Below are 17,098 nucleotides of genomic sequence, written 5' to 3'. Positions count from 1 at the left end.
ATAAGGGGTTTTTGAACTGCTCTTAGTCTGGCCCATCACCCAAGACCTGTTTGCCATGGGATACCCTAACAGGGGCAAAGTGCCCCTGGCAACATAGCTCCTGGGGTCATGTGGGCACACAAACCCCTCCACCACGGTAAGGTGGCAGTTCAAGGAGGGGACATACCCTAATAACTATACAGATAGTTATTAGGGTTATTTTCAGATAATGTGTGTGTGTGTGTGTGTGTGTGTCCTCCACAGAGTCCACCAACAGAGGTCAGAGGTTCCCAGTGGTCAATCTGCCCAGGAGCATCAAACAGACTTGGCCTCCATATTTATGGTGTGTAAATGTACAGCCTTTAACTTCAGCTGCTCACTAATTTCAGAAGAACCATTCGGCTCATAGCAACCAAAATGTGAGGACTTTCAACCTGTGCAAGCTGGATTTGATTTTTTGTTTCATGTCTGATTTTGTGTCCAGAATTTAGAACTGAAGTTTTAGTCGTATGTTTTTCTGTTGCAGCTGCTGGAGGAGAACATCGTCACCTTTGTGAAGAACGAGCTGAAAAACATCCAGAGGTCTCTGAGGCCAGATTACCCAGAATGCTTAGAGAGGCAGAGGGAGGATGAGGAGGTTTTGGACGGTGAGGAGGAAGAGCAGAGGAGGAGCAGCAGAGAGGCTTTTCTGCAGATCACACTGCACTTCCTGAGGAGAATGAAGCAGGAGGAGCTGGCTGAGCGTCTGTGGAGCAGTAAGAGAATTTTAACACCTTCAACAGGATGGAGAGGAGGAATGATGTGAAAATGGAAATATTTTCATTTCTAAACTCGGCTGCAAATCCAGACATTTCTGAAATAAATTCATCTGTTTTTTGTTTGTTTGTTCATTCAGAAACTCCTGCTGCTCGTTGCCAACATGAACTCAAGTCTAAGCTGAAGAAGAAGTGTGAGTGTCTGTTTGAGGGGATTGCTAAAGCAGGAAACCCAACACTTCTGAATCAGATCTACACAGAGCTGTACATCACAGAGGGAGGGAGTGGAGAGCTCAATGAGGAACATGAGGTCAGATGGATTGAAACAGCATCCAGGAAACCAGCCAGACCAGAAACACCAATCATATGTGAGGACATCTTTAAACCTTTACCTGGAAGAGATGGACCAATCAGGACAGTAATGACAAAGGGAGTGGCTGGCGTTGGGAAAACAGTCTTAACACAGAAGTTCACTCTGGACTGGGCTGAACACAAAGCCAACCAGCATGTCCACTTCACATTTCCATTCACTTTCAGAGAGCTGAATCTGCTGAGAGAGAAAAAGTTCAGCTTGGTGGAACTTCTTCATCACTTTTTCACTGAGACCAAAGAAGCAGGAATCAGCAGGTTTGAGCAGTTCCAGGTTGTGTTGATCTTTGACGGTCTGGATGAGTGTCGACTTCCTCTGGACTTCAACAACAACCAGATCCTGACTGATGTTACAGAGTCCACCTCAGTGGACGTTCTGCTGATAAACCTCATCAAAGGGAACCTGCTTCCCTCTGCTCGCCTCTGGATAACCACACGACCCGCAGCGGCCAATCAGATCCCTCCTGAGTGTGTTGACATGGTGACAGAGCTGAGAGGCTTCACTGACCCACAGAAGGAGGAATACTTGAGGAAGAGATTCAGAGTTGAGGAGCAGGCCAGCAGAATCATCTCCCACATCAAGATGTCACGAAGCCTCCACATCATGTGCCACATCCCAGTCTTCTGCTGGATCACTGCTACAGTTCTGGAGGACGTGTTGAAGACCAGTGAGGGAGAAGACCTGCCCAAGACCCTGACTGAGATGTACATCCACTTCCTGGTGGTTCAGTCCAAAGTGCAGAACATCAAGTATCATGAGAGAGCTGGGACAGATCCAGTCTGGACACCAGAGATCAGAGAGATGATCCTGTCTTTGGGAAAACTGGCTTTTGAGCAGCTGGAGAAAGGCAACCTGATCTTCTGTGAAGCAGACCTGGCGGAGTGTGGCATTGGTATCAGAGCAGCCTCAGTGTACTCAGGAGTGTTCACACAGATCTTTAAAGAGGAGCGTGGGCTGCACCAGGACAAGATTTTCTGCTTCGTCCATCTGAGCCTTCAGGAGTTTCTGGCTGCTCTTTATGTCCTTCTGACATTCATCAACTCTGGAGTCAATCTGCTGTCAGAAGAACAGTCAACCTCCTGTTTATCGACAGTGTTCAGCAAATCCAAATTCAAACTAAAACACCTCCTGCAGAGAGCTGTGGACAAGGCCTTACAGAGTCCAAATGGACACCTGGACTTGTTCCTGCGCTTCCTCCTGGGTCTTTCACTGCCAACCAACCAGACTCTGCTACGAGGTCTGATAACACAGACAGGAAGTAGCTCACAGATCAATCAGGGAACAGTCCAGTACATCAAGGAGAAGATCAAGGACAGTCCCTCTCCAGAGAGAAGCATCAACCTGTTCCACTGTCTGAATGAGCTGAATGACCATTCTCTAGTGGAGGAGATCCAACAGTACATGAGATCAGGAAGTCTCTCCAGAGACAAACTGTCCCCTGTTCAGTGGTCAGCTCTGGTCTTCATTTTACTGTCATCAGAAGAAGATCTGGATGTGTTTGACCTGAAGAAATACTCTGCTTCAGAGGAGGCTCTTCTGAGGCTGCTGCCAGTGGTCAAAGCCTCCAAGAAATCTGTGTAGGTTCCTTTAGAATTGGATATATTCAATACATTAACTTTGAACCATAGGTTAATTTAATTACATGAGAAAAGAAGCTGACATTTTCAAATTTACCTCATTCTTCACTAATTCCTCCTCAGTCTGAGTGTGTGTAATCTGTCAGAGAGAAGCTGTGCAGCTCTGGCCTCAGTTCTCAGCTCCCAGTCCTCTAGTCTGAGAGAGATGGACCTGAGTAACAACCAGCTGCAGGATTCAGGAGTGAAGCGTCTCTCTGCTGGACTGGAGAGTCCACACTGTAGACTGGAGGCTCTCAGGTAAGACCCGTTTGTTCCTTCCGCCCAAATCAAACAAACAAAAAATAATTGTACACGTTTCTCCAGACTGAGTTCCTGGCTCTCACTGACTAAGCCAGTAAACATTTTTATTGTCAAAAATCTGCTTTTCAGTTCAATCTTTATTGACAGACACAAGGTCCAATAAAAACACACAACAAAAGACAACACAACATCAAACAATTAACATCAGCACATTGAATGTCTACAACAAGAGTGTGTACCAATGATTCCAAATCCCTGAGTGATACTTGGTAGCACTAAGATTGTGTTTTGTCTTTACCCCTCTTTTTTGACGAGATGAAATTCTTGCTCAGACCCACTTAATTTTAAAGTGGTTCTATTCACTTAATATATTTGCTACTCAAATTTAAAATACCTTTCATTATATTATATATCCAAGTCATCTCACAGTACAATGTGTGCCTATATTTTTAGTATGAGTGACGCAGTGAGAATAAGACCAGTGTCCCTGATGTTGTTAGTGCTGCATTCAGCTCAGTGAGCTACAGAAGCATGCAGAGCTCACTGTCGACTTGCTTTTAAGCCATGTATACACTGTGTTGAAGAAACATGGCGATATGTTTGGTCGTGCCTCCAAAACGGTCCTATGTTGCACTGTGAGAGAGGTTCAAAGATGGCTGTCGTTATGGTTTTGAAGCCAAAGGTAACCCGGATCAAAATTCTGACAGTGTCAGAAATTTAGGAAAAACATCTCACAATATGACTGCTTCTATGACCTATCTCTGCTAACCAACCAATAGGAATGCAGCATAAAATGACTCACTTATGATCATGATACTGGCGCTAAACCCAATGATGAAGGTAAAATGAGGAAAAGGAATTGTTTGGTTTCTCCTCCAGCTCTTGGGATTTTTATCTGAACACTTTAATACCACAAATGTAAGGGCTTGATTCTTGCTTAGCATCATTGTTTAGCACTATAGCAGCGCAGATGGATGACATACACTGATGACGCTGTCTTGTATACTGACTTGCATCGTAGCCCATAAGATTCACGAGGTGTGATCATCACACAGTCTACGTACATCAAACTTGATGTTGTACCTAAGTTTATTAGATCCATGTGGCACTGTGTGGTTTGAAATAAATTTACAAGATTGTTGAAATGTCACAGTCTGTTGGCGCCATGAAATAAGGCTGTCATGAATAAAGATTATTATTAGTTTCAGTAACACGAAGAAACTCTGACAACAATGACATTTTCTTCTCTTTTAATGTCCATCCAGGCTGAGTGGCTGTAATCTGTCAGAGAGAAGCTGTGCAGCTCTGGCCTCAGTTCTCAGCTCCCAGTCCTCTAGTCTGAGAGAGCTGGACCTGAGTAACAACCAGCTGCAGGATTCAGGAGTGAAGCTGCTCTCTGCTGGACTGGAGAGTCCACACTGCAGACTGGAGGCTCTCAGGTAAGACCCATTTGTGTTACTGCTCCCAAAATAATTGTACACATTTCTCCAGACTGAGGTCCTGGCTCTCAGTGACTCTCAGTCACTTATCCTGACTGTGCCAAGAATAAACCTGAAAGTTTCATCAGGTTTGCAGAGCCAGTAAACATTGTTATTGTCAATTTTTTTTTTTCTGGTTACCCCTCTTGTTTTGATGATATCAATTGATTGCTCAAATCCACTTAATTTGAAAGTGGTTCTGTCCACTTTATATATATTTACTACTCAAATTCAAATACCTTCCATTAATTCATGTATCCAAGCCACCTCACAGTACAATGTGTGCCTATATTCTCAACATGAGTGACACAGTGAGGATCAATCATTATTAAAGGTCAAAGGTTAAAGGTTTTTATTTGTCATTTCTTTGTACTGAGTACAAAAGAAACGAAATAGTGAATTCCTAGGTTAAAAGCAGTGCAAAATCAGGTCATAAAATATAAAAATATAAGAAATCACATATAATAATAATAAATCGATAAAAAAACAATGGCAGCAACGTTGAGCAAATGTGCAATAAGTGTGCAGAGCAGTCAGAGTTTTTTTTTAGCAGCGGGTTATATCAGTTCACAGTTTGTTCAGTGTGCAAGTGTTTGTTTCAGTGTTCACTGCTCTCATAGCCTGGGGGAAAAAGCTGTTTAGGAATCTGCTGGTCTTACAGCGGATACTCCTGAGTCTTTTTCCAGATGGCAGCAGGGAGAACATCTGTGGGAAGGGTGGTGAGTGTCCTTGAGGATGGCCGCCGCCCTGCAGATGCAGTGCTTCCTGTACGTGTCCAGCAGCGATGGGAGGGGGGCACCTATGATCCTGCCGGCCGTTTTCACCACCCTGTTCAGCTGACGCCTCTCGTACTCCATACAGCTGCCAAACCAGGAGGTGAGGTTGTATGTCAGGATACTCTCCATGGTGCCCCTGTAGAAGGTGGTCAGGTGGACGGTAGAGAGGCCAGCCTTCCTGAGTTTTCTGAGGGGGTGAAGTCGCTGCTGGGCCTTCTTAACAATGGCGGCAGTGTTGATGGTGAAGGATAGATGCTCTGCCAGATGAACTCCCAGAAACTTGACGCTGCTGACCCTTTCCACCGCAGCACTATCGATGGCCAGAGGGCTATGATCCAGCCTGCCGGTTCTTCTGAAGTCTATCACCATCTCCTTTGTCTTACTCATGTTAAGGAGGAGGTTGTGAGACCTGCACCATGATGTCAACTGCTCCACCTCCATCCTGAATGCAGCCTTATCCTCATCCCTGATGAGTCCCACCACTGTTGTGTCGTCCGCATAGCCTACTTAATGATATTATTAGTAGTATGGGAAGCAGTACAGTCATGTGTGAGTAGGCTGAACAACAGGGGACTCAAGACACAGCCCTGGGGGGACCCTGTGTTCACTGTGATGGAGCTGGATTTTCTTTTCCCCATCCTGACTGTCTGCTGCCACTGTGTCAGGAAGCTAAGGACCCAGTTGCAGATGCCAGTGTCCATGTCCAATGACCTCAGTTTCTCCATGAGCTGTTGTGGGATGATGGTGTTAAATGCTGAGCTGAAGTCAATGAAGAGGACAGGTATTCCTGTCCTTCAGTTGGGAGAGAATGGAGTGGAGTGTGGTGGTGATGGCATCCTCCGTGGAATGGTTTGCCTCATAGGCAAACTGCAGGAGGTCCAGGTTGGCAGGGAGGCAGGATTTTATGTGCCGCATGACGAGCTGCTCGAAGCATTTCATCAGCTCTGGTGCCACAGGGCGGTAATCATTCAGGCTGGCCAGGTTATGCTTCTTTGGCACGGGGATGTGATGTGGAAACTTCAGTCCAGATCAGGCCAGATTGACTGCAGAAAACTTCTTAGACTTGGTACCAAAAACACCAATAAAATAAGTCTTGGAGGCTTCAAAAATTAAGACTAAGAACCAGGCAGAGTCTTAAGCCGGCAGGTTTATTTTCATTCGAGATCTCAAATGGAAACAAACAGTGAGTCGATCACAGAGGAAGACGACTGGCGTTCTTAGTTTATACACCTGTTAATATGTCCTCCCAACTCCTGGCTGCCCACCCTTGCTATTTTCCTTTTTTTGTAATGTTAGGGGACCAAAAACCATAGGTGTCAGCAATTTTATTCATACAAAGAGATCCTATATGAACCCAGGAATAGCGGTGCCAGCATTCGGCCAGCCGGTGAGATAACAGCTACTAATTGGGCCAGATTTACCTTGGCCTTGGCTGGTCACTTTTCTAGATAAGAGGAGGGCTAATTGGACACACTCAAAATAGGTCAGGCTTTGAACTGAATTAAAGAAAAACACATAAACTTCAATCCATGACATTTGTGGTCAGTGCAGGTGGATGTCTATTCATTAAAAAGTATCGCCGATCCTTTTTGAGCCTTTCTATTGCTAGGCCCGTGCTCCTTAAAAAGTATCGCCAATCCTTTTAAGCCTTACCACTGCTAGGCCCATGCACATTAAAAAGTATCGCCGAGCCTTTTAAGCCTTACCACTGCTAGGCCCATGCTGATTTATGTTCTTCATTATGAGCTCTCTTATCTTTGTTACCCTCTACAGTGTCAATATTTTTTTTGGGCTCAGAATTACCTCTACAGATGATGGTGGCTGCTCTATATGAGTCCTTAATGTTTGTATACACCAGATCTGAATGTGTTGCTCCCCCTGGTTGCAAAGTTCACGTGTTGGTGAAATTTTGGCAGGACAGATTTGAGACTTGCCTGGTTATAGCCCCCTGCTGCAATGAAGAAGTCATCTGGATGAGCAATCTGATGCGTGCTGATGTCGGCTCTGTGCAGCATCAGCCCCTCCAGTCCTGTTGCGGCGTCCGCGATGTTCCGACTGAGCCAGGTTTCGGAGAAGATGAGGACAGGCAGTCCCTCATGCTGCGTTGGGATGCTCTGCACAGCCTGATGTAGTCCATTTTGCTGTCCATTAGCCAGGAGTACTGTTGGTCCTGCCGGCTTGCTGGGATTAGCCGTTAGCCTAGCACGTACTCCTCCGCGCTTGCCCCGCTTCCGTGTCCTCTCGCACCGCTTCAGATGCCTCCTCACTTGGCCAGATCAGGGTAGCAGGCTAAGCTCACCCAGCCTGCGGAGCACGTCTGGCTCGAGTGCTTTGTAGCACCTTTTTTCGCTACGGATGTTAAATAAACACTGAAGATCGTACACTCGACGTGTTCTTACATTTTGCTCCACTTTTCACACAGTTTGAATCACTCACACATGCACAATCACACGTAGATCCATGCGGCACTGTGTGGTTGGAAATAAACTTTTAAGATTGTTGAAATGTCTCAGTCTGTTGGCGCCATGAAATAAGGCTGTCATGAATAAAGATTATTATTAGTTTTGGTAACATGAAGAAACCCTGACAATAATGACATTTTCTTCACTTTTAATGTCCATCCAGGCACTCAGCCTGGATGGACATTTTGCTCAAATTTATCTTGTTCTTCACTAATTCCCCCTCAGGCTGAGTGGCTGTAATCTGTCAGAGAGAAGCTGTGCAGCTCTGGCCTCAGTTCTCAGCTCCCAGTCCACTAGTCTGAGAGAGCTGGACCTGAGTAACAACCAGCTGCAGGGTTCAGGAGTGAAGCGTCTCTCTGCTGGACTGGAGAGTCCACACTGTAGACTGGAGGCTCTCAGGTCAGACCCAGTATTTCTTTTTTCTTCCAAATGTTTTTACACATTTGTCCAAATGGACTTCCTGACTGGGAAAAGCATGTAGACTTTCAGCTTTAATTTAAGGGTTTGAGCAAAAATATGGTGCTAACTGTTTTGGAATTACTGGTGAAAAGCAGATGAAAAGCTTCTTTTTCAGGATTTACCAAACTGTTGATGTGGCTACTCCTAAAGTTGTTGCTATCTGTCCGATGGATTTTATTTTGCTTTTTGAGCCTAATGATGGCCTCCTTCACCTTCACCTGCACCTCTTTAGATCGCATGTTGAGGGTTCTGATCAACAGCTACCAAATTCAAACGCACACACTTGGAAACTCCAGACCTTTTTCTTTTCTTAATTTGTCGTGGAATAATGAAGGAAAAAGTCACACCTGGCCATGAAAATGGGGTGACAGTGTCTAAAAGTGGCTGTAATTCCTAAGAGATGAATTCCATATTTTTGTTCAACCACTAATATTAAAAATGAAAGTCTGCACTTCAGTCACATCTTGACTGTAACGAATACCACTTTGTTACTAGTAACTGATAGCTTTGCCTTGTAAATATTGCACAGCATGGTTGGTATAAAATGCACTTTAAACAGACAACATAACTATGCACTTTAATAAACTTTCGTCACGATATTCACACTTTATTGTTGCTTGCACAGGATATTTGCACATTGCATATTTGCACATTTTATACAGACAATTTAATGTCTATTTATTGAATAATTTCTAACTTGAACTTTCTAACTAAATTTAACAATGTAAAACCATGAGTGATGTGTGTCTTCTGGCTTGGGTTGTAGTCAGTGCCTGGCTCCACCTGGAAGAAGTAAAACTGAATTAGTCACTGACTCTGACTTTTGTTTATAATTGATGAATAGTGTTATGTAAGTTAGCGAGTGTTACACTGTGCAGAAACGTGCGGTAAGATTATAAAAAATGTGCAAGTGCCTGATTCGTAAAAACATTGTGTTAAAGTTGTCTGTAACCTGTCCTTACCTCTCCTGTTCTGAGTCTGCTCCAGGGTGTTCGGCCAAAAGAATCCCGGGTGGTAGGAGCACCAAAATAAACGTTCCGGTAGGGACCAAGTGGCAGGATAGGATAGGGGAAGGCCGTAGTTGGGTGTATTAAATATTTGTTGTAATGTTGGTTAATTTGGTTTATTTTTGTGGAATAATTGTAGTATGTAAATAAGTGTAAATATTAGCTATAAAATTATATTCTGCATTGTTTATATATAAGAAGTTATTATAAAATAATGTATTAGCTACTGTATTAGTAGCAGCATCCAGTTGAGTCTACCAGGGACAGAGTATATAAGGTGCCAGTATACATCTGTCTGGGTTGCTGTCAGGTCTCATTGCCTGTGCTGCTGCTGCCATGATATATGATTGTATTGCCTTTTTTTTTGTTGTTTTGGTGAATAAAACACCATTGGTTTTTGGTACACTTCATCGCTGCCTCGACATCTTTTACTGCCTCATCCAGACGCAAATGCTCATTACCAACAATGATTCCCTTTCAAATCCACTGTGGTGGTGTACAAGGACAGAATAGTGAATATTGTGTCTCTGTCCAAATACTTATGGACCTATTTCACTATGCCGGATCCCTCCACAGGATGATTACTGATGGCTTTCCTCCCCTTCATCGCCGTCTCACAAGTTCGACTTGGACTCCATCCTGAGAAGTTTCTCCCTGTTTAAGGATCTGGGCTGTCGGCGGGCTGTTTGAACGGTGCTAATCCGTAGCCGGCCATCAGCTGCCGTGGCTAGGTGGCTAACCGGCATCCGTCCTGAGTTGGCATGACTCTCCGTTACTCCGCTGCACAGCTCCACAAACTCAATCCTACAGTCACTTCTGAATTTAATATCCCCATTGTAGAAGAGCTCGGACTCCTGCGGCGCTCCCGCTATGCCCACCGGAGCACACGCAAAAACTTTGTTTACCACCAGCGGTCTGAGCAGTGTATCCCCTCCATTTGGACGCCCGTCGCACAACTGACACATCATCAGAGCACTGCCACCAGGACACTATTTCTCTCCAAACTGGGCATAAAACGTGGAGTGGATCACAGCCTACTCCGGCCTCTACAGAGACACTCCACCTCCACCAAACCTGGACACTCTGTTAAAATTGAACTTTTTAATGCACAATCCTTAAATAACAAGGCATCATTTATTCATGACCACATTATCACTGCTGGTATACACTTTATATGTTTAGTTGAGACCTGGCAGCAGCCTGATGTCTACTCCAGTCTAAATGAAGCCTGTCCCCATGGTTACACCTATCTTAGTAAGGCCCGCACCGCTGGCCGCGGCGGTGGCCATGCTGTTGTGCACCGGATAGACTTTGAGCTGTCCCACCTGTCTCTACCTGCCTACCTCTTTCGAATGTCTTGCATTCAAATGTAAACCCCCAGTTTCCACAACAGTTCTCCTGGTTTACCGCCCCCCCAAACTGAACCCAGCCTTTATTCCCGAGATGCACGACCTCCTCACCACTCTCTGTGCAACAACAGGGAATATTATCATATTGGGTGATTTTAATATCCATATTGATAACCACTCTTCCTATTCTGCTGCTGAATTCATTAATCTTCTTTATTGTCTCAACCTCACTCAACATGTTAATGTCCCAACACACTCCAGAGGCCACACTCTTGATTTGCTGATCACCAACGCCAACCTCATCAGCAATCTTACAGTGTATGATCTGGGTGTGTCTGACCATAAGGCCATTTCAGTGGAGCTTCCAATGGTGTCCCCCGTCAACAAGCCAAACAGAAAAATCAGTTTCAGGAATCTCAAAAAAATCAATCACATCACCCTGGCTGCTGACCTCTGCCACCTCTCCACGGCCAACCCCTCCTCAGTTTCCAAAGCTGTGGATTTCTACAACTCATCACTAAGTGCCCTCCTGGACCACCATGCCCCAGTCAAGACCAGAACTGTCACCTTCACACGCTCAGCTCCCTGGTACACTAGTGAGCTGCGACTACCGAAGCGAATGGGGCATGTCCTAGAACGGCGTTTCAAAGACTCTGGACTTGCTGTTCATAAATTAGCCTACCGGGAACATCAGAGGGCCTACTGCAAGTCCCTTAGTGATACACAGGCTCAGTTCTACTCCCACATCATCAACAATAGCCCAGGAAATTCCAAGCAACTTTTCTCAACCATTAACCATCTCCTCAAACCTCAGTCCCCCCCACACTCTGACAACATGCAGGAGCGGTGCAACAGCTTTTTATCATTCTTTAAATCAAAAGATGGAAACATCCGCTCTCTTCTTTCCTGTAGCTCTGTCCACACTTTCCACCTGCCTGGAGGAGATAAAGGCATGGATGACAGCTAACTTCCTCCAACTGAACAGTTCGAAAACGGAAGCTATTCTCATTGGCACCCCACACCAGACCCGGTCATCCACTATCACCACCATCACCTTCTCCGGCCAGGACATCCATCTCTCATCTGCAGTTGCCAACCTTGGTGTCAGAATGGACCCCCACCTGACCTTCGAAGGCCACATCAAACATCTGTGCAAAACCTCCTTTTTCCATCTCAGGAATATTGCAAAACTCCGCCCCACACTTACCCTCACCGACGCCGAAAAACTTGTCCATGCCTTTGTCTCCTCCAGGCTGGACTACTGCAACACACTCCTCATCAGGCTTCCCAGCAAAAACATCCAGCTGCTGCAGCACATCCAGAACTGTGCTGCCAGAATCCTGATGAGGGTGCGAAAGTTTGACCACATCACCCCCGTCCTCAAATCCCTCCACTGGCTCCCTGTTCAATACAGGATTGAATTTAAAGTCTCCCTCCTGACCCACAAGTGCCTCTATGGCACTGCCCCCCCCCTACCTCAAAGAACTCCTCACCCCACAATCCTCCTCACGCCACCTCTGCTCAGGGCAGGCCAATCTCCTCCAGCCTCCAAGGACTAGGCTCAGAACTATGGGCCTTTTGCGCAGCTGCTTCCAGTCTGTGGAATGGACTCCCTGACCATCTGAGGGCGCCGCAGACTTTGGACTCTTTCAAAAAAGGCTTAAAAACATATCTTTTTAGAAAAGCATTTGCATAGTTAGCCTATTTTAATGTCTTTTCACATGCCTATTTAACGTCCTTGGTCTATTGTGTTGTTTTAGTATGGTAATTTCCACTGCTTCTATTTTTTTGTTGTTTTAGTATGGTTTTGTAACCTCCACTGCTCTACTTATTTTGATTGTTCTTATTGTGATATTGTGACATTTGCTTTTACCTTTTATTCTTTTACTTTTTATTCTTCTATTGTAACTGTTGCACTTTGAGATCATTTATTTGATGTAAAGTGCGTTATAAATTAAATGTATTATTATTATTATTATTATTATTATTATTATTATTATTATAACTGTATATCAGGACTTCAGAGTCAGCATAAATTGTTATTGTCAAAATTGTTGAAAGCCACTTATTTTCCAAGTGATTCTGTATTTATGAATCAAGTTTATAGATTTACTTATATTTATTCAAATTCAAATGCCTTTTATTGCCCTTTTACTGTGTCCCTCATGTGAATCAAACCAGTGTCCCTGGTATTGTTAGTGCTGCATTCAGCTCAGTGAGCTACAGCAGCATGCAGAGCTCACTGTCAGCTTGCTTTTAGATAAGGCTGTCATGAAGAAAGATTATTATCACTATTAGCAACATGACGGCAGTGTCCCAGGAAAACTGACAACTATGACATTTTCTTCTGTTTTAATGTCCATCCAGGCTGAGTGTGTGTAATCTGTCAGAGAGAAGCTGTGCAGCTCTGGCCTCAGTTCTCAGCTCCCAGTCCTCTAGTCTGAAAGAGCTGGACCTGAGTAACAACCAGCTGCAGGATTCAGGAGTGAAGCATCTCTCTGCTGGACTGGAGAGTCCACACTGTAGACTAGAGGCTCTCAGGTCAGGATCAGAGAACTCAAGAGCTTTCAAATTGGACTAAATGAAAACACAAAGCCGATCACACATTTGAATATTTGTCTGAATTCACCCAAATAATTTCAGATCATTGTGCTGCAAAAATAATCCAACATGTATGTGTATCAGACTGTGTTGTTGTGTTTGGTGTGTCCATGTGCAGGCTGTCAGGCTGTCTGCTCACACAGGAAGGCTGTGCTTCTCTGGCCTCAGCTCTGAGCTCCAACCCCTCCCATCTGAGAGAGCTGGACCTGAGCTACAATCATCCAGGAGACTCAGGAGTGAAGCTGCTCTCTGCTGGACTGGAGGATCCAACCTGGAGACTGGAGGCTCTCAGGTATGGAGAGACACACACAATGTCTTCTAGAGGCCTGAGGAATATTGTGTCATGTTGAATGGTGGATATGAGTGACATGGTCTGCTAAATCCTTCATAGGGAAGGTTATTTACTGCCCATGTTTCTATCCTCAAAGAGAATCTGCTGCTCTGACTCTGTTTCTTCCTCCAGGGTGGACCATGGTGGAGAGCAGAGGTTGAAACCAGGCCTGAGGAAGTGTAAGTGTGGATTTAGTTTGATTCCTGAACACAAAGCAGCAAACATTCAGCTGTTTAGATGGTGCAGCTGCAGCTTCTGCTGTTTGTTCTCAGCTGCTTTTAATGTTCAACCAAAAATCATTTAGTTGCTGCTCAAGAACAGACACTGTCTTTATTCCCTGACCCTCATTTGGCTGTTTAATTTTTATCAATTGATTTTTATTCATTTGATCACAATGGATGTCCACAAACTAAAAATGTCCATGCTTGTATCATCCTAACTGAGTGGTATCTCTTATGAAATGTCTAACATGTGGAAGTTGTGTTGAGAGAGATAACTAATTAAAGTAATCTAGGACAGGTGCGCATCCTCTTGGCCAATCGGCAGTGGGTGCTCAACTTGGAAGAATACTGAGATGAAATTCACCTAGGGTAGGTGAAGAAGTGGCACTCCAAACTTAAGGGCAAGACCAGGCTCAAAATTCAATTTCAAAAGATTTTAATGCTGACGCGTTTCGGCCGAAGCCTTCATCAGAGCATAATATCATCATCACAAACATGTATATAAAGTCATAGTAATTGTTTGGCCACACCCAACTGTTCAATCCAGATCATCCCCACCTGGGAGGATGGGGAGGCACTCCCTTAATTGTCAACCGTCTATTGGTCAACAAAATCCCATGCAGTCAAGAGAACATAGATTCAAAGACTCTGTTAAATACAGATCAGGTGGGGAGGCACTCACTTAATTGTCAACAATCTGTCAGTCAAAAAAGTCACATCCGATCAAGAGTACATAGAGTCAAAAATACAAGTGAAAACCATTGTCTCACAAAATCACAATCTTGGTGACACAAACACAAAGACCCAAAACCCTCTGCTGCGTCACAAAAAAGGTCTGAAAGAGAAGTCATCATTTAACCCTTGTGGTTGCATGGAACCCATTTGATCTATCCAGTACATTTCCCTCTGAGACAATAATTTGGGGATATTACCCCCTCTGGTGGTAGTAACATGTTCCACTCCAACAAATCGCAAGGATGCAGGAGAACCATGCTTAGCTTCCATATAATGTTTTGCCATAGCATAATCAATGTTACCAGTACGTATAGCAGTCTTATGTTCTGAGATTCTCAATTTCAGTGCTCTTTTTGTTTGGCCAACATATGCTTTCCCGCAAGGGCAAGTGAGCATATAAATAACATTGGTGGTATTGCAGTTAATGAACTGTTTATGTTTGTATTCCTTCCCTGTGAGGGGATGTCTGAAAGATTTGCAGTTTGAGGTGTTGTTACACTGGGCGCAATGACCATATCTATAGTTGCCCTTGATGGAAAGCCATGTAGATTGTTGGTTGTTGGAAGAGGAATGTACAAGTTTGTCTCTTAAAGTTGGGGCTCTTCTGAAGATGACAAGAGGAGGGTTATTAGAAACTGCACTGAGCATAGGTTCAAGTTGTAGGATGGGCCAATGTTTCATGATTATTTGTTTAATTTGATTGGAGCAATTGTTTTGATCAGTTAAAAAAGACAGTCTATGTGGTTTAGCCTCCTTGATGCGTTTCTCTAACAGACTATGCCTTGATGTAAGGCGGGCCTGTGTAATTGACTGCTCAATGATAGTTTCAGGATAACCTCTTTCTAGAAACCTATTTTTCATGACATTGGCTTGAGCAACAAAATTTTCTAATGAAGAACAATTCCTTCTCAATCTTAGAAACTGGCCAGTGGGTATATTACGTTTCAATTGACTGGGATGGTTAGAAGAAAAATGGAGCATGGTATTTCTTTCCATAGGTTTGCGGTATAGTGTGATTTGAATTTTGCCAATGTCATGAAAAATAGCTCTTAAAGTGAATGAGTAACACAGAAAGGCACAAAACAGAACTGAACATATTGAACGTTACAACCAATAACAGGCCAATTATAATGAATTATGACCACAGTTCTGTTATGTGTCTGCTACTAAACTGTAATAATAATGATAATAATGATAATAATAACAATAACAAAATAACAATAAGAATAATGCTAATAATGCTAATGCCAATAATAGTAATAACAATAATGAAATCAATTATTATTATTATTGTTGTTATTTAGCATTTTTTTTTAAAAAAGCTACAAAGTTTTTCTTTATATAGCAAGATAAAATAGGATAAAACATAAAATATAACATAATTAAAACAACTGAAATTAAAATCATGAGAAAACAGGGATAAAAGGGGAAAAAAAAGGTTTAACATAAAAACCTTTTGCTTTCCATATAAACAGCTCTGGCATCATGAACGTGTTATACGATTGACTTGAAACTGTTAATAAAGCAACAGATAATAAAGACAACAGGTGTGTTAGATAAAAATCTGCTGGTGTTTTGTGTCTTGTTCTCTCCATCAGATTCCTGTGAACTCAAACTGGACATAAACACAGCAAACAGACTCCTCGTCCTGTCTAAGGACAACAGGAAGGTGACAGCAGTGAGACAGAAGCAGCCATATCCTGATCACCCAGAGAGGTTTGACTGCTGGCCACAGATCCTGTGTAGAGATGATCTGACTGGTCGTTGTTACTGGGAGGTCGAGTGGAAAGGAGGGGTTTATATCGCAGTGACTTACAGAGGAATCAGCAGGACAGGAGGCGGTGATGACAGCAGGTTTGGACGGAACAAAAACTCCTGGAGTCTGTTCTGCTCTGATGAAAGTTTCTCTGTCTGGCACAACAACATCAGAACAGATATCTCTGTCCCCCCCTCCTCTCACAGAGTGGCAGTGTATCTGGACTGGCCTGCTGGCTCTCTGTCCTTCTACAGCGTCTCCTCTGACACACTGATCCACCTCCACACCTTCACCTCCACATTCACTGAGCCTCTGTACATGGGCTTTAGGGTTTGGTCACCTGACTCCTCTGTGTCTCTGTGTCAGATGGAGTGAGAGTCTCCTCCTGTGTGGAGAAACACTTCTAACATCACACAGTTAACCTGCATGGCAACATCCAATCAGCTCACTTCATTTTAATAACTTTAGCAGCGTCGATTTTCATGACAAGTTGCCCCCACAGAGAGATTTGTAACACGCTGCTCGTTCTGTCACGATGGGAGTGTCAATAAAGTTATTCAACGCTTTCCTCAAAGATCAGCGGCGATGCTGGAATTCCCTAAACAACGCTGTCCTGAACAATATCTGAGGTTTTTGCCCACAAATTTATATATTTAATCTCAAAGAATATTCAAGTGTTTATCTTGCATCTTGAGTTTTTTTCTCATAAATTTGTGACTTTATAATCTGCAAATTTTTGATTTTTTTATTTCTCATAAATTTACCACTTTCATCTCAGAGAATCCTCAAATTTTTCTTGGAATTTTGCAAATTTAATCTAGAATATGTTTTTCTCAGAATGTCATCCCTGCAGGACTTGACAACAATTCTACAGTGCCATATATGGTGTATATAGGTATACTTTTTCTTTTTCTTTTTTTTTTTTTTTTTTTTTAGAGATGC

General features: G+C 43.6%; 1 protein-coding gene across 1 annotated transcript; it reads left to right on the top strand.

Annotated features, from left to right (window-relative positions):
* Positions 1-981: 981 nt before the first annotated feature.
* LOC115355192 (NACHT, LRR and PYD domains-containing protein 12-like) lies at positions 982-16,575 on the top strand (the record flags this gene model as incomplete). The annotated part of the gene is made up of 8 exons (XM_030045899.1): positions 982-2,681; positions 2,805-2,978; positions 4,247-4,420; positions 7,923-8,096; positions 12,880-13,053; positions 13,232-13,405; positions 13,577-13,623; positions 15,999-16,575. Coding segments are annotated over 8 exons (3,150 nt in total), but the record flags the coding sequence as incomplete, so codon positions are not given.
* Positions 16,576-17,098: the final 523 nt, after the last annotated feature.

The sequence above is a fragment of the Myripristis murdjan genome, chromosome 23 (genome assembly GCF_902150065.1).
Source record: "Myripristis murdjan chromosome 23, fMyrMur1.1, whole genome shotgun sequence".
Lineage (NCBI taxonomy): Eukaryota > Metazoa > Chordata > Actinopteri > Holocentriformes > Holocentridae > Myripristis > Myripristis murdjan.
The sequence above is the reverse complement of the archived record's forward strand: the minus strand, read 5'-3'. Positions and strand labels throughout refer to the sequence as shown.